The 17,831-nt window shown below is 41.8% G+C and overlaps 1 protein-coding gene across 2 annotated transcripts; it reads left to right on the top strand.

The window, feature by feature from the left end:
* Window positions 1-428: 428 nt before the first annotated feature.
* On the top strand, window positions 429-16,589 carry slc44a1b (solute carrier family 44 member 1b). 2 transcript variants are annotated; one of them, XM_037462370.2, is made up of 18 exons: window positions 429-567; window positions 790-893; window positions 1,301-1,558; window positions 2,944-3,033; window positions 5,213-5,355; window positions 6,357-6,493; window positions 7,858-7,951; window positions 8,166-8,335; window positions 8,410-8,499; window positions 8,584-8,729; window positions 8,914-9,100; window positions 9,387-9,555; window positions 9,652-9,808; window positions 10,583-10,666; window positions 10,753-10,890; window positions 11,079-11,315; window positions 11,709-11,807; window positions 14,793-16,589. In XM_037462370.2, the coding sequence occupies exons 3-18, from the start codon at window positions 1,523-1,525 to the stop codon at window positions 14,814-14,816; spliced, it is 2,001 nt and encodes a 666-aa protein (XP_037318267.1). In that variant the 5' UTR covers window positions 429-567; window positions 790-893; window positions 1,301-1,522; the 3' UTR covers window positions 14,817-16,589. The 2 variants fall into 2 exon arrangements, with proteins under 2 accessions (XP_037318267.1, XP_037318268.1); XM_037462371.2 differs by lacking the exons at window positions 429-567; window positions 790-893; window positions 1,301-1,558 and adding an exon at window positions 2,468-2,725.
* The last annotated feature ends 1,242 nt before the right edge of the window (window positions 16,590-17,831 follow it).

Below are 17,831 nucleotides of genomic sequence, written 5' to 3'. Positions count from 1 at the left end.
ACTTCAACACGCACGTGGGTCATGATGGAGATACCCAGAGAGGCGGAATTAGGAGCAACGTCCTCTCTGATCTGAACCAGAGCGGTCGTGTTATTGGACTTCTGTGCCAGTCACGTGGAGCGACCGACTACTTTACTCTTTCAAGGATCATGAAGGGGGACTGGGACTATGCTCATCCATGTTTTGTGGACCTGGTGTATGACCAGGGCCCCTGAGAGATAATGTGGGAGGTGCTGCGGGAGTACGGGGTGAGTGGGTCCTTAATTGAGGCCATCCAATCCCTGTACGCCCAAAGTGAGAGCTGTGTTCGGGAGCTCGGCAGTGAGTCAGAGGCGTTTTCAGTGGGGGTTGGCCTTCTCCAGGACTGTGCCTTGTCACCAATCCTGTTGGGTGGTTGTTGCTTTTTGCAGATGACGTGGTCCTGATGGCATCTTCTGTCTGTGACCTCCAACTCTCACTGGAGCGGTTCGCACCCAAGAGTAAAGCGGTTGGGACGAGGATGAGCACATCTAAAGGCCATGGTTCTCAGCAGGACACCGATGGATTCGAAGGAAATATGTCCCTCAAGTATACCTTCAATCCTATCCTCACCTATTTTTGCCCATCTCCGAATGTATAGAAGTATGTTTCGTATTTTCAAATCATGTGCATTGTTTGTGCTTATAGTTAAATCCTCCTTGAGTGTACGATTTGGATAACTGTGTGATACTTTTCACTTTAGTGTGTATTGTAAAAAACTGTAAATATCTAACTTCAGATCCGCTGTTATCTCCTCTGCTCTGAATACAGAATCTGGTGAACTCAGAGATTAAATAAACTATCTGCTCTAATGGACTGACCTTTGGTGGACAAACATGGAACTGCACCCACTACAAACGATTCATCTTTCTCCAGTAACAGACTAAACATGTGTTTATGTGTTTTCATATTTTATGATGTCTTATGGAGTCTTAACAACAGAAATTTTGTTTGTTGTTTTGTTTGTTGTTTAATTCATAAGAGAACAATATTTAACATGAACAAGTGCTATTTAAAACAAAATAAATTGTTGTATAACAATTGTAATAAAAGTAAAGTTAATAAACTAACTATTTTTAAGCAAAAAAAGAACTCACTGAACAGTGCAGAATATTGAAAATAACTGTTTTATGATGATAATATGGTCTGCTTTTTAGAAACTATACAAATGCAAAATGGCAAGTGGAATCATACATCTCGTTACACACACACACACACACTCAGTGCTCAGCCTGGTACAACAGTAAACAATAAAACAAACTGCCCTCTGTCCTCTCTGCAGGAGGCTCAGAACCACATCGCTGCTGTCCTCAGTCTGAAGGGAACACCAGCTCACTACAGGACCCTGCCGGACTCTACAGAACTATGAAGAACTCTGCACCAATCTACCAGACTCTACCGGACCCTACTGCACTCTAAGGAATCTACCAGACTCTACAGAACCCAGTAGAACTATACAGGGCTTTTTTGGACTTCCTGGATCTCTCCAGGACTCTCGAGGAATATGGACTCTCAGCAGCAGCTCTATCTCAGGAGAAAGGTAAATGGAGATTCTGATGCCAGAGAAGCAGTTTGTCGGTCTTTACGGGCCAAACTATGAACGCCTGTAGTTTATAGAACACAAAGATTATTTTATATTTACAGTTTAAAAGTACTTGTGCGTTGTACTTTCACTGCAGTCCAGATGATTTATAGAGAAAACGTCTTTCAGAAAAAAGATTTAAGTCTCGACAACCCCTTTTGTTGAGGATTAATTATTAACTAATGATTCAATTATATCTCAGCCAAGGATACGAGACACAAAACCATGAAAGTTTCCTGCTAAGAGAACATTATTTCATCAAACTTGTTAGAAGGGTTAGAATAAAAAAATAACAGTACAAGTAACCAACACAGAGTGCAGAAGTATGCTGTGAAACTTATGACATCATCAGTGACTTTGAAAATGCTAAATAATGATGAAATGAGGGTTTAGAAAACTAAAAAACTGTAATAATAATTGTATTTTATATTTAATGTATTCTGTAACTGGTTATATATTTTTATTTAGCTGTGAAATGTTTCTTTGATTCAGAATTCAAAGTGATGAATTAAATAATACCAAATGAAACTACAGGCATATTAATATAAGAAATAAAACACCAACAAATCGAATTAAACATAAATTGCACTCAACAAAACACACTACAAGAAATATAAATAAAAAATAAAACTACAAGCAAATAAAATTAATGGAAATAAAAAAAACAAGGACATGAAAGGTAAGTAAAATACAAGGTATTAAATTACACTTTATAAATGAACCTTCAATTATGTGGGAAACAGCGCCACTCCGCTGCCTCTACTCAGTGGTCACTGCGGGTATTGCACCCACAGTTCCGCTGGTAAAACGGTCTGTTGTTCGGGCTCTCGGTTTTGGCACGGGAACGGATTGCGCGTGCGCAATGAGATGAATGACCGCCGCACCTGACTGCCCACCAGGAAGTGAGGCGGACAAATCCTCGGCCGTTAGTCCCCGCTGGGTACGGTAACCCCGGGCGAGTAGCATGCTCAGTGGATCGGACCGCTCAGTCTGACCGTCGGGACCGGAGCTGTCCGCCTCTTCCCCCGCCCGTCGGGCTCCAGACCCCGCTGCGGCTGCGTGAGGCTCCGGGAAGCACCGGGCGCGTCCACCCTGACTGCAATGGGATGCTGCGGGAGCGCGGAGGTAATAGCGGCTCGGCCCGGCTCGGCCCGGCTTAGCCCGGCTCGGTATCAGCCCGGTGCCCTTTAGTGAGCTCCGGTGCGTGTTTATCTGCGAACCGTGAGAGGGGAACCGGTCCCGAGAGCAGGGAGGGCCGTGCTGGGATTACAGGAGCTGTAATCCCATTAGCTCCTCCGGGTACCAGGGCCTGTAGATCACCGGTGTGTCTGTGTGTGTTTCAGAGGACTAAGAGAGAATGGAGACCGCTAGAGGACCGGAGCTGCACCGACCTGCCCTGGCTCCTGCTCTTCACCGTCTTCTGCGTCGGCATGGTAACCCCCGCCAGCTATCTATACATGCATGTATACATGTATATATTTGTGTATATACATATACGTATATAGGTTACCTAGTACAATGAAATTCTTATTTTGCTACGCGTGCGCGAGTTGTGTGTATATATGTATTGTACACTATATCTACACATCAATTTATACATCTATCATCATATCATATCTATACATATACATATGTATCTATATACATACGGCTGTTGTGTTTAAAGACAACTCCATGAATAATAAAATGATCCTTAGTCCTGCAGTGGGAAAATTCTCTGGATTAAAATTATATCTGTATATAAACATCTTCATATATATTTATTTATTTTCATTACTCATATATTTGGGACAACGCACACCAACCAACAGTTGTACTGTAACTGAGCCAGAGTTAGCCAGAGAGGCTCATTTCCACCTACTGTCCCCGAAGAATTGTTTTTAAGGAAATGGAATTAAAATTCATAGACAAACGTCAGGCAAACAAACACACCTACAGTATGAGGACATGTACAGTACAACATTGAAGCACATAACATACACATCAGAACAAGTGAAAAAAAGAAAAACTGAATGAGACAGATGCACATATAGGTGAAACAAGCAGGCAGGACGGACAACACATCAATGCTTGCAATCATTAAGGTCGTTCTTGAAGGTTTTGTACGTGTTTTGTGTGGTGGCAGAGCATTCCATGAGTGAGCTGCCTTCACATCTACATATATTTACATCCATACATAAATATAACAATTAATATCTATTTATGTCTTGAAGATGTTTATGAGATGATTTAGCAATAATAATCAACTGATCAAAATAGAGTATTGTATTTAATTTAAACACTTCCGATTTTCTCTATCTCTATAAACAGAATATTAACAATATGAAACTGCAGCCCACATGTTACAGTGGTCCTAGATGTTACAGTGGTCCAGGTGTTACAGTGGTCCAGGTGTTAAAGTGGTCCTAGAAGTTACAGTGGTTTCAGGCGTTAAAGTGGTCCTAGATGTTACAGTGGTTTCAGGTGTTACAGTTGTCCTAGATGTTACAGTGCCCAGGTGTTACTGTGGTCCAGGTGTAACAGTGGATTCAGGTGTTAAAGTGGTCCTAGAAGTTACAGTGGTCCAGGTGTTACAGTGGTCCTAGAAGTTACAGTGGTTTCAGGCGTTAAAGTGGTCCTAGATGTTACAGTGGTCCAGGTGTTACAGTGGTCCTAGAAGTTACAGTGGTTTCAGGTGTTACAGTTGACCTAGATGTTACAGTGCCCAGGTGTTACTGTGGTCCAGGTGTAACAGTGGATTCAGGTGTTACAGTGGTCCTAGATGTTACAGTGGTCCAGGTGTTACAGTGGTCCAGGTGTAACAGTCGTCCAGGTGTTACTGTGGTCCAGGTGTTACAGTGGTCCTAGATGTTACTGTGGTCCAGGTGTTACAGTGGTTCTAGATGTTACAGTGGTCCAAGATGTTACAGTGGTACTAGATGTTACAGTGGTCCAGGTGTAACAGTCGTCCAGGTGTTACTGTGGTCCAGGTGTTACAGTGGTCCTAGATGTTACTGTGGTCCAGGTGTTACAGTGGTCCTAGATGTTACAGTGGTCCAAGATGTTACAGTGGTACTAGATGTTACTGTGGTCCAGGTGTTACAGTGGTCCTAGATGTTACAGTGGTCCAAGATGTTACAGTGGTCCAGGTGTTACTGTGTTCTAGGTGCTACAGTGGTCCAGGTGTTACTGTGTTCTAGGTGCTACAGTGGTCCAGGTGTAACAGTAGTTTCAGGTGTTAAAGTGGTCCTAGATGTAACAGTAGTTTCAGGTGTTAAAGTGGTCCTAGATGTTACAGTGGTTTCAGGTGTTACAGTGGTCCAGGTGTAACAGTAGTTTCAGGTGTTAAAGTGGTCCAAGATGTTACAGTGGTCCAGGTGTTACTGTGTTCTAGGTGCTACAGTGGTCCAGGTGTAACAGTAGTTTCAGGTGTTAAAGTGGTCCAAGATGTTACAGTGGTCCAGGTGTTACTGTGTTCTAGGTGCTACAGTGGTCCAGGTGTAACAGTAGTTTCAGGTGTTAAAGTGGTCCTAGATGTTACAGTGGTTTCAGGTGTTACAGTGATCCAGGTGTTACAATGGTCCTTGATGTCACAGTGGTCTTAGATGTTACAGGCGGTCTCTTGTCCTACAGGGCAGCATCTGCAGCTTCACCATCGTCACCGGCGGTGCCGCTCGCCTCGTGTTCGGATACGACAGCTACGGCAACACATGTGGGCACCGCAACGAGCTAATCGAAGGCGTCCGGCTGAGCGGTCTGGATCACACTGACAGAAAGTAGGTGTACTACAGTACTCTATGTGTACTACAGTACTCTATGTACTGTGTACAACTGACACACTTTACATGTCCTACTGTGGTAATATATGTTTCCCTCTCTCTATCTGCATCTCCAATGTGTTAATAGTTGGTTGAGCCTTGTTGTTTTGTAAAAACAGTGAGAGTGTGTTATTTTGATTTTTAATTATTTTTGTGTTAGGATAGAGGTTGTTCTTTTAGTGCTCTACTATATACTACACACATAACAATGGTATTTCTTTAGCTTATAAAGGTGGTATGTTTACTGCACGATTGTAACACAATATATGAATAGAGAGAAGTATTTATTCAGCAGTTCTCTGTTCCATTTGCAAACGTAAAACAGGTGAAGGGATATTTTGAAAGAGTCTGTAGAGGTGACCAGGGCAACCTATTTAGCATACTGCTATAACAGGAAGTGTGTATCAGCTGATCAAAGTTCTTTCTGTAGGAAGATTTTTACTGGAGACTCTTTGTTTAGTTTTTCTCCCACGTCCAGATTCAGACATTCTGTTTGTTCTCCAGACACGAAGCCTGGATCACAAACCAGCCCACATGGGTCCCAAAGTCTCAATATCTTGAGGCTCCTGACACTCTCAGGCCCCCAATGTCCCAAAGCTCTTGACCATTAGGGACCCTCAATGTCCCAAGGCTCTTGACTCTTAGGAACCCTCAATGTCCAGAGGCTCCTCCTGACCCTTTGGGCCCCTCAATGTCCCCCTGGGACCCTCAATTTCTTGAGGCTCCTGACCCTGGGACCCTCTATGTGCCGAGCCACCTGACCTTTTGGTCCCCTTATATCCTGAGGCTCCTGGCCCTCCGAGGCCCTCAATGCCCGAGGATCTTGACCCCTAAGGGTCCTCAATGTCCTGTGGCTCCTGACCGTCTGTATTTTTAATTGATTTCCTCTGATAAGACTGCACGCTCTTAGTTTGAAGGAGTGACCTGCAGTGACTTCCTCTGCCCTCCGGCCCCTGCAGGTTCATCTTTTTCTTAGATCCATGTAACGTGGACATCGTCCAGAGGAAGATCAAGTCCACGGCTCTGTGTGTGTCTCTGTGTCCCACCGAGGAACTGAAGACCTACCAGGACCTCAAGAGCTTCGCCATGCTCAATGGTGAGGTCATCTCATCAGTCTATGATAAATCAAAGAAGAAATGTCCTATTTCTCTGATCACTTATTTATGTAATAGTCAAAATAGATGTTAATAATCGAAGGCTCCTGAGGGTCTGGTCCTGTGAGAAGAAACACTGATGATGTCATGGTGATGATTTAATGTGTCACCACGCAAGTACAACACACACACACACAAAGGCAGCATTAAGACGTTTGTGTCGTTGGTGCCACTCGGTCCTCTGTCTTTGAACATAATGTAGTTCATGAATAGAGTCTTTGTCTCGGAACAACATGGGACCAAGTCTTTCTCTTATTGAGGGTTTAGTCTTTGACCTTTGAGTCAACATTCATGTATCCCCTCCTCTCTCTTTTCCTATCTCCTTTCCTTATTCTTATCTCAATTCAATTCCTTTTATTAATTAAAAAAAGAAGCTGAATTAGTGATTTGAATCGCCTTCCTCTCCTCTCTTTCCTATGTCCTTCTGTCCGTGTACCTTTTGATAGTTTTTGTTTTACTGTTTGAATGATAAAACAAATATACGGAAATAAGGCACCGTTTTCGCTGTAAAAAAACAGGAAATTGTGCATCTGGTTAGAGATCTGATTGACAGCTTTTTTGGGCATCTTCCTCTGTCTGAGAAACTAGGAATACTCGTCCTTAAAAAAGAGTTTAATAGTTGACGTAACGTTTTTTTCTAAATCTGTGGGTCTTGTGTGCAATCGAGAAGCTGCCCTCACACAATCAGTGATAATTTAAGGTTAACTATTTTCAGAATAATATCAAATCTGACGGCAATCAAACTGAAGTAATTGTCTTTGGAACACACCTTTCACCTCTTCTGTTTAACCATTCAGTTCAGTATTGAAGTGTGAAAAATAATGATGTTAATGTTTAATAAAAATAAACCAAATCAGTAAATAATCCCTCTTCTTCAGAGGTATGTTTTGTTCTAAATTGAATAATTATTACAAAATGTATACAGCAAGGGTTGCAAATGCTAGAAACATCATGTGAAATAAATAGCATTAAATACATCTGTAACAACCCAGATAAATAACTCAATTACAGTAACATTTTTTAAATCTATGGTTTCAATCCACGTATTCTGCTACCTACCGTAAAGATTTTCTCGTTTTTTTTGGTTTTGAGAGAACTTATTAACGTATTTCTGTTTTATCGTTTAATCAGTAAAAGGAACTATTAAAGGGTGCACAGACCTCCTTCCTATCACCTCTCCATCTTCCTATTCCATACCTTTCTTTAAGATTCCTTTAACTATTTTCTGGGACCAATGGTTACTGATGAGCTGATGATGAAGTTGATGATGAAGAGGATGAGGATTACCTCTGTTTCTCTGTTCCAGGTTCAGAGTTGTGTTCCTACGAGTTAGCAGGTCATAAATATCCGGATCTACCCGAGAGGTTTTTTAAATGTCCCAAACTTCCTGTCCCCCCCAGGTGAGTGGAGTCTTTAATGGTCCTCAGTTCTACATGACTCTCAATGGTATGAGGTTCTTTGAGGATCCTGACCTTTAGAAACAAGATATCTTCTATCTATATCTAACTGACCATGCTGACCTTTTTTACATCGATGACCTCTGTGACCTCTAACCTGTGACCATGCTGACCTTTTCTTACATCGATAACCTCTGTGACCCGTGTGCCCCCCCAGTAAGCCGCTGCCGGTGTTTAATCGCTGTACTCCGGTGGATATTTCCTGCTATGCTAAGTTTGCTGAGGCCGTAGTGACCTTTGTGAGTGATAACAGCGTTCTCCACCGTCTGATCGCCGGTGTTGCCGCCAGTAAAGAGATCATCATTGGGCTGTGTGTTCTGGCTCTGGGTGAGAACCTCTCTTATGTTCTCTGGTATGGTACCTCACTATGTCGCCTGAACTCTGACCTCTGCCTCTGTCAGTCCTCTCCATGATCCTCATGGTGATAATTCGTTACATCTCAGCCGTCCTTGTGTGGATCCTCACCGCGATGGTCGTCCTCGGATCCCTCGGTGAGGTCACGTCCTGTTGACACTGATAAGATTTGGTGAAAGCCCTGTCTCTTCCTGACCAAACGTCTTTTCTTCTCGTCTCAGCGGGGACCAGCGTCCTCTGGTGGCTTTACATCGACCACCGGCTGTACGGGAATTACACCACCGATCAGGTGAAGGAGGAGGCGGAGCTTAACAGCGAAAACGGCCAGGCACTGCTCGTCTACGCCGGTGCCGCCACCGGCTTCACTGTACGGGTTTGTTCATTTGTTAGATTAGAGAGTAACCTGGAATTCATGAGTTCATAATAAACTGATTGATGCTGTGTAGTACATTTTAGTCCAGCAGAGCTGGCTCTGAACCTTGACTCTGACCTATTGATCCATCGTTAGCCTGATGGAGCTATTGATAACTCTGTGTGGGTTCTGTTGACAGATCATCCTGCTGCTGTTGATGCTGTTCATGAGGAAACGAGTGGCTCTGACCATCGCTCTGTTCCACGTGGCGGGAAAAGTCTTTATCCACCTGCCCCTCCTCACCCTGCAGCCCTTCGTTACCTTCTTGGCTCTCCTGCTTTTCTGGATATACTGGATCCTGGTCTTGCTCTTCCTGGGTACCAGCGGTCAGTTTAAACCTTTTTCTTCCTGAGTAAGCCCTAATTATACCCAAGCCAGGCCTAACTATATACCTGAACCAGGCCTAACTATATACTTTTTATGACTTTAAAACGTTTTTATAATTATTATATATGAAAAAATTCTGGTTGATTTAGTTGTTGTAGCATTACTGCTCACATTGTTATGTAAGGCTAATTTCCTCCAAGGCGCAGTTTACATCTCCCAAAGCATTATGGGATATGTAGGCATGTATGCCATGTGACTTCGGGCTAAGAGTGTGTCGTTCTGCAGGGAACTCCGTCCAGAATGAGGAAACGGGTCTAACAGAGTTCAGACTGACGGGTCCTCTACAGTACCTGACCTGGTACCATGCGGTGGGTCTGGTCTGGATCACTGAGTTCATCCTGGCCTGCCAGCAGATGACGGTGGCTGGAGCTGTGGTCACCTACTACTTCACCAGGTGAGTCCACACCTGCTGGAGTTTTTCTAACTTTGGACTGCAGCACATCAGGATCTCTGAGCCGGGAACCAAATTAATGTGGACTCAATGATTCAGGGACAAGAACCGGCTCCCGGTGACCCCGATCCTGTCGTCTGTCCTGAGGCTGGTCAGGTATCACCTGGGAACGGTTGCTAAGGGAGCCTTCATCATCACACTGGTCAAAATCCCCCGACTCTTCCTCATGTACATCCACAACCAGCTGAAAGGAAAGGTACAATACTTTATTAACAAGCAGTTCAAAACACAGGTACCTATGTATGTATGTATATATATATAAATTAACTAATTAATCACACATTTTGAAATTCAATAATCTTGATTAATGAATGTTGTTGTTGTTCCAATGTTGTTTTTAATGAAGGTTTGTTTTTCTTCTAAAGACTAAATCTTAAAAGTAATGCGCAATCACTTTAGAAAGTGTGTATTTTAGACATCACATTTTTAATTGTTAATGTTATTTTAAACACAAAACTCCACACATGTGCTCATGTTGGAGGTGGAACATGTTAAACTACGTCTCTTCCTGTTCTCCTCGTGCACTTTGCTCTCATCTGTCCATCATTTAACGGCCAACAATGTCCCACATGTAGCAGGACGTATCAAACCACTGTCTTATAGGGACACAGTGGTGTCCTCTACCGACTGTGCGCCGCGCAGGGTAACGTCAGATGTTGAGCTAGCTTAGCCTAGCAGCTAGCTTAGCATAGTGGTGCTTTAAGTGGTCCGTTTGCCACTCACCCCCCTTCTGTTTGACACATGGAGGAATTCCTCTGCTCAGTTCTCCGCTGTATGTCGCTCTGTTAGTTTTATTAATGCGAAGAGCTGTCTCCATCTTCACTGACTGCAGATAACGGCCGATTCGTTTCCGCGGTAAACAAATAACAACAACAAATATTTTGTTGCATTAATCTCGGCCACATTAATCACATTGATTAACGCATTTATGTTGACAGCCCTAATAATTATAATGTCATCTGTCTCTCAGGAGAACGCGTGTGCTCGCTGTCTTCTGAAAACTTGTATCTGCTGTCTGTGGTGTTTGGAGAAGTGCCTCAACTATCTCAATCAGGTACCAAACCAAACGCTCATCTTCTTCTCTCTCACCTGGACTGCATAACCTGTCATGACTCTCTGACCCGGTCTTTGCTTTCCCAGAATGCATATGCAGCCACGGCGATTAACAGCACCGGTTTCTGTACGTCTGCCCGCGACGCCTTCGTGATCCTGGTGGAGAACGCTCTGCGGGTCGCCACCATCAACGCTGTGGGAGACTTTGTGCTTTTCCTGGGGAAGGTGAGCTGGATCTGTGTCTGACGGGTCCAAACTGGTTCTGGTCCTGAGAAACATCCTGCTATTGCTCTCTACAGATTGCTGAATTAGGATAAAGTTGTGTAGTATGATGTGTAGTCTGAACGGCCTTTGTTGTTTCTCCTGTGTCTGTAAATGTCTGATGTTCACGTTGTGTGTGAATGTTTCCTCAGGTCCTGATCGTGACGTCGACGGCCTTTGCTGGCGTCCTTCTACTGAACTACCAGCGAGATTACGCCGAGTGGTTGCTGCCTCTGATCATCGTGTGTCTCTTCTCCTTCCTGGTGGCTCACTGCTTTCTCTCCATCTTTGAAATTGTGGTGGATGTCCTTTTCCTCTGCTTTGCTATCGACACCAAGTACAATGACGGCACTCCGGGGAAGGAGTTCTTCATGGACAAAGCTCTGATGGTAAGAACATGTGTTCGGTGCGATGATCAACCAGTTATGACATCAACACCAAATCAATAACAGAGACACACTTCCTGTGGACGGGACCTAGGAGACGATGATTGGACTAAGGAGACAACAACAGGAAGTAGGAGACAACGAAAGGACGTGGGAGACAATGACGGGACGTGGGAGACAATGACAGGACTTGAGCAGTTAAATGACAACTTTGTCAGAACTTGGTCGGCGACTTGCGATAAAGATCAAACATTTTCACAAAAAGTCACAAAACAAGATATTTTTGGACCTTAATGTGTAAAAACGTCCTGAATCCCCAAAAAACTTCAACGTCAGATTCCCGTTGCAATGAATTCTGGGAGTTGATTCTTTCAATTGGACCCCTCCCCTCTGCAGGAGTTCGTGGAGAGCAGCCGGCGGTTCGGGCGGGCCGTGGAGCGTGGGCGAAGCCGGGTCAAAGAAGCAGTGTCAGAGGGGGCAGGGAGGAAGCCCATGGTGAGTGACAGCAGAGGGGGCTTGTTGTCAGAGGAGGTGGAGCTTGAGGAGGACGGGGGTGAGTGGGAAGAGCTCCAGGAGTTTCAGGTGTACTACCTGCTGGTGGGGGTGCTGGTGGACTGGGTGCTGACGGAGCAGAGCGGCTTCATCCTCTGTTTCAGCGAAGACGTCGTCCTCTTCCTCTGCGTCTGCCTGCCCACCTCCACCCTCTTCCTGTTTGTCAGCCTGCTGCAAGCGCCAAGCCCCGCCCCCCCCAGCAGCAAGTCGGCCTCAAGCTGACGCACATGCTAACACACGTGTGCTAACGGACACATGCTAGTTGATGCATTTTAAGCATGCTAACTGATGCATGTTAACAAATACGTGATACGGGATGCATGCTAACGGACGCATGCTAACTAACACGTGCTAACGGACATGTGCTAAAGGATACACACCTTCCTGAGCATGCTGATTGGATGAGAACTGACGCACACATATCCTCCTCATCATAATCATCATCTTCATTTCCATCTTCATCGTCATCATCACAGCAAGTTCTTCCACATCTGGAGCAAACTCTTCTGTGATTAGATGTTCATTTGTAATTTATTTTTTATACTTTTGTATGTTTATATTTTAGAAAGTTTTTTTCCGCCTTATTTACTCTCCGTGGTGCCTTTAAAGACTCAGCAGAGAAATCAGACTGTTCAGGTTTATGGTTACATGAACATTATATTTCTGAACGTGGTTCATTAAGATTCATTCAATGAACTATGACAACAACAACAAAAAGCCATATATATCAGAATATAATCTTTACACGCGTTGAGTTTTGATTTTAGTTATTTATTAGAAAGAAGTCTACAGTCATGAGCCAATTTACAGATGTTTAAGATGGATGTATTTTGTTCTCCACCAGACTGGATTTCCTGGTTGAGTAAAAAAGGTGTAGAAACCAGTAAAACATTTAGAAACCACTAAGACCAGTAGAGACCAGAAGACGTTTGTGTCTGTTGGTTTGTTCCAGATCTTTTTAGCTTTAAAGTTTACCCGAAAGTATTTGATTGGCTTTCAAAATATTTATTTTAATAAAATCCAACATTCATACATATGAATGTAAAGTTTACAGTCTGCTTCTTACCCACATTAACCTTGTGACCCCACAAGATCACCAGATGCAGTAACAATTATAATGATGTACAAAAATGTATAAATATTCAAATTGGAGCACATTTATTTGTTTATTAACCAAAGACTAATCACCTGAGCTTCATTATATTTATGATATACTATAAAAACATTTTAAATATTACACTGATATATGTATTAAATACAGGACTGTCTCAGAAAATTAGAATATTGTGACAAAGTTTTTTATTTTCTGTAATGCAATTAAAAAAACAATAATGTCATGCATTCTGGAAACACCCTTGCAGGTGTTTCGAGTTAATTAGACGATTCAAGTGATTCGTTGAATACCCTACTAGTATACTTTTTCATGATGTTCTGATATTTAGAGATAGGATATTTGAGTTTTCTTAAGCTGTAAGTCATAATCAGCAATATTAAAAGAATAAAAGGCATGCAATATTTCAGTTGATTTGTAATGAATCCAGAATGCATGACATTTTTGTTTTTTTAATTGCATTACAGAAAATAAAGAACTTTATCACAATATTCTAATTTTCTGAGACAGTCCTGTACATTTGAGGGAAAACGGAATCATACAGTTAAGTTCAGACAGAGCTGATCTGAGATCTGTTTGAATATTAAGCTCATTTTATTTGATTTACACTGAAGAAATAATGATTGCAAATATGAAATTGATTTCAGAGAGGACAAGTAATCTGTTTTTCTGATGAAATTCAGGTCAGAATGATAAAATAACACTAAAACTACATCCATAAAGACATGAACAAGTATCACAAAGACTCAAAACAACCTAAAAGAGACTCAAAACGTATCTTAAGAAACTAGACAAAATCACCAAAGATACAAAGAAAAGCCACAGAGACACAAACTGAATACAGGGAGACTAGAAACCACAAAGACTCTTTATTTTGTCTCTTTGAAGCTGAGGCTTTGTGTATGCTACAAGAAGAAGAAAGTGTCCTTTATTGGTCCCGTGGGGACGTTGTCTCACACGATAAAGGTTGGTGTCTCGCTCAGGGGTTTGAACCATCAACCCTGAACCGTCCTCTCTACTCCATGCGCCAAGGTCACCCTAAATATACTGTATATATATATATATATATATATATATACAGTATATATACTATAAAGGCACGCACATATATAAATATATATAACTATATGTCTATATACTAGTGCTGTCAAACGATTCAAATATTTAATCATGTTTAATCGCATTCATGTCATAGTTAACTCACTTAATAGCATTTATCTATTCTAAATGTCCCTTCATTTATTTCTTTCCCATAATTTTTTCTTCATTTTAATGCTCTTATCAACATGGAAAAGTGGTTTGGCTTGCTTTATGCAAATGTTTTATTTTACTGAAAAACTAAATTGCCAAACAGGGCGGTACAAAATAAAATGATAAAGTGCACATCTGAGGTAAACAAGGACTCAGTCTGTAGTGCAGTAAAACCAGTGCTTAATATTCAACAACGCAGTCAGGCCTTATTTCAGAAACAATGAAGTGTAACAGTGAGGTTACCAATAAAAGGTGAGTCTACTACTTCTTTACTTTCAGCAGCTCCTCAAACAGACAAAGCTGTTGACGATGTCATCCACCACCCCATAAAGAAAACGTTGCATTAACGTCAATAATAACACGTTTAACTGACAGCACTAATATTTACACACTAATATATATGTGTATATATATAATGTTTGGTTTAGAAGTGACCTCTTGATCTCATCGCTTCGAGCATTCTGGCTTGTCTGATGCCCCCCCTAACTACCCATAATGCTTCACACTCACACATCCATCCTGTCTGTGTGGCCCTTTTAACCATGTGACCTGGTTTCCTGTTTCAGGCTCCGGGGATGAGTTCAGCTTGACCAAAATCAGCCAATGGGACTTCTTAAAAAGACCAGAGACATTCCAAATGTTTATTTTTATCAACGTGTAACATGTTTACTATGGTTTCACTCCAGGGAAAAGATATTTTAATACAAACTGTAAAAACGTAACAATGTAATGAAGCACTTTATATCAAAGCGCTGCAGATTTGAAACCGACTGATTTACTTTTTTAAAAACGTCTCATCGATCAAACTGCACCTGGACGGCGTGTTGGATCAGGAGCGCTGTCATCAGAGAGTCTGTGGACGGGCCGCTCTGACTGGCCCGTTCTCGGTATGTAACGTCATGGAAACGCAATCTGACCCGAGGAGGAATCTGATTGGCTGATGACAGTTCAGTGGCTTCAGAATACAACAAACTAGCAACATCCTGCAGGTGAAGGTCATGTGACCAACTAGCCCACCTAATACAAATAGCCCGTTTAATACATGTGATCATGGTTTGGTTTCCGATAATCATGGTGACATCGATGCGGCGTCTTCTTCTTCATCTCGTACTCCAGCTCACGTGAACTCGACATGAAGTCAGACATTTCCTACTTTTCAAATGTTACGTACATTTCCAAATCACTGCTGCGACGGCGTGAGATCTCCACATCACTTCCACCTGAGAGAGAACTTCTGTTATAAATAAGAATGATAAAGTTGATTGAATGGTGTAAAACTAAAGTGGAACTTCTTACCTTTCTAAAAAAAATGGTTTGAATAATTTCCTGCAGCTTTGACTTTACAATGGGATGCTAACGGCAATCAATTAGCCCTTTTCTCCTGTAAACATGCTGCTTTTCCTCAAACAAGCAGTTTTCTCTGTGATGACTCCTGGTGGATGAACGTAAGAAGCCTCTCGAGGGTCTGTTCAGGTGATCCGCCGCCATGACTGACAGATTGTTGTGGTCATCCGTCTCCATCAACTTCAGAGAAGAAGAAGCATGTGGGTGGAGCTTCCTGAGGAGTTTGGACAGTCAGCAATAAAACAAACTGCATCATGTGACCAACAACAAAAACAAGTCTTCCTGCTTCAGTTTGCTCATCATTTCCACATGTCGTCTCAGTCAGAAAGTGTGACATCACTTGTTGTCCAACACGTCAGACAGGAAGTGTGTGACATCACTTATTGTTGGACATGTCTGACAAAAGAGTTTATCATAGTTTCCATTGGCTTATAATTTAATTAAATCAAATAAAGTAATATACAGACTTTACTAAATATTACAATGAAATCCTAAAAGCTTCAGTAGATTGTCTGTCAGATTCATTTAATTAATTACTATTGATCCTTTGCAGGCTTTAGTCTAGCAACAATTAGAATACTGATTGGCAGATGATTGCTGTCATTGTGTCTTAATGTCTGTTTTAAAATATAAGGGTGTTAAACTGAAAATTCTGCTTTCCAAACTATTAACATTTTTCTCAAGATAACTAACTAACTTTTTGTCATCTGATCCTTTGGGGTTTTAGAATAATGTCAACATGCACCTACCAACCAACACAAACGCAGCTGCTTTGGCTCCAGTTTGTGGTTGTCATGGTTACTGTGGTCAACTTGTACAGGACCAGTTGCATGTCCATGTTTTTTTCATTGTCACAAAGCGTCGGTGAATAATCTGCTGTTAGATGGAATTCTGTCTTCACACTCGTGTTGCGTTTCCTCTCCTTTGTAACATTGAAGAACCAATTATTTTCTTCTGGGTGGACTTTTTTATATTCATCATTTGTTTTGTAAGAAGAAATAATAAAATGGAAAACTGAATCTGTAATTCATGTTGATATTTTTCAGATCAATATGATTTCATAACATGCTTTTGGTGATTTTTTTCTACCATTTTTTGGTAGAAGAAAGTATTATTCAATGTATTTATATATACATATATTATATGGAGATTACTTTCCTACTTTCCTTTTCAGTGAATCTTTCAATTACCTGGAGGAATCTCTCTCAATAGGCTCCGCCCACTGACCAATTAAAGCTCAGCTTGGGATCATTGGATTATATTAAAGATGTATAAACGTTTCTGTAAGTGAGTCAAAATAAAATAAAATTACTGAACAGTTTGTATGAATTAGTTCAACAGATAAAATCTTCAGCTAAAAGAATGGAAAAAGTTCAAAAAATGAATTTAACAAGCAGTGATTTTTAAAATATATTGTAACGTTCCGCGCCAATAAGGAGCCAGTTTATGATTATTTGGGTTTATTGTCGCTGTTGTCGGCCACAGCCACGCCATCCAAAAACCTCAGTTTTTTACACACCTGTCAGAACTCAACTTCCCGCAATTCCCACTTCCTGTGTTCCCCAAAATCTACACACATTACACCGGAAGGGGCGGTACCCCAACCCTGGCCAAAGTAACAGTAACAGTAATCAGAACCATATACATTTAGGAACTTTAGACACACTACAATATTTATTTAATATCACTGACACACGCAGGGATTGTTTTCATTTGTCAGTTTAAACTGTTGCGTCCAGTTAAAATGAAAGTGTTTAACTTTATATTTCTCTAATATTATATCTATAGAATTTCACTTGTGATTGATCGGATGCTGTAAGCCCCGCCCCTTTATGGGTTGATAAGCAGTTTCATTGTTTTATTAGCGGATATGGTTGTTATTCATACAAGATAATTAGAAGAAGAAGCCGTTTTTATTTCCACGAATTGTTTTACACTTACAGGAAATTGTCATCTGCATTTAACCCGTCACATCGGCATGGGACACGGAGCAGCCCCCCCCCCCCCCCCCCCTTCGCTCCACCTCATGCGCCGCGGTCACTCGTTGTTTGCTTAACTCTCTTAGTGAATAAAGGATAAATAAACATGATGTCACATGTGTTCGGACTGAAATTTGACATTTGCACAGAATCCTTAAGGCTTGGACTGTGAAGTTGATCGGTGGCCCTAGAAATCACATTCAATTCAATCCAATTCAGTTTATTCTCTACAGCCCAAAGTTTACAGTCTTTACAGTACACATTACCCCTCACATCATGTAC

Source organism: Pungitius pungitius, chromosome 2, assembly GCF_949316345.1.
Source record: "Pungitius pungitius chromosome 2, fPunPun2.1, whole genome shotgun sequence".
In the NCBI taxonomy this organism is placed as follows: Eukaryota; Metazoa; Chordata; class Actinopteri; order Perciformes; family Gasterosteidae; genus Pungitius; species Pungitius pungitius.
This window is presented reverse-complemented; position numbering and strand designations above follow the sequence as displayed.

What these genes read in the sequence shown, in the direction of transcription:
- slc44a1b (XM_037462370.2), top strand. Translation starts at nt 1,523, where the DNA reads ATGGACTCTCAGCAGCAGCTCTATCTCAGGAGAAAG. An exon ending in TTGTGCTTTTCCTGGGGAAG is followed by an intron (nt 10,891 to 11,078) that starts GTGAGCTGGATC and finishes ATGTTTCCTCAG; the next exon opens with GTCCTGATCGTGACGTCGAC. An exon ending in GGGCAGGGAGGAAGCCCATG is followed by an intron (nt 11,808 to 14,792) that starts GTGAGTGACAGC and finishes TTCCTGTTTCAG; the next exon opens with GCTCCGGGGATGAGTTCAGC.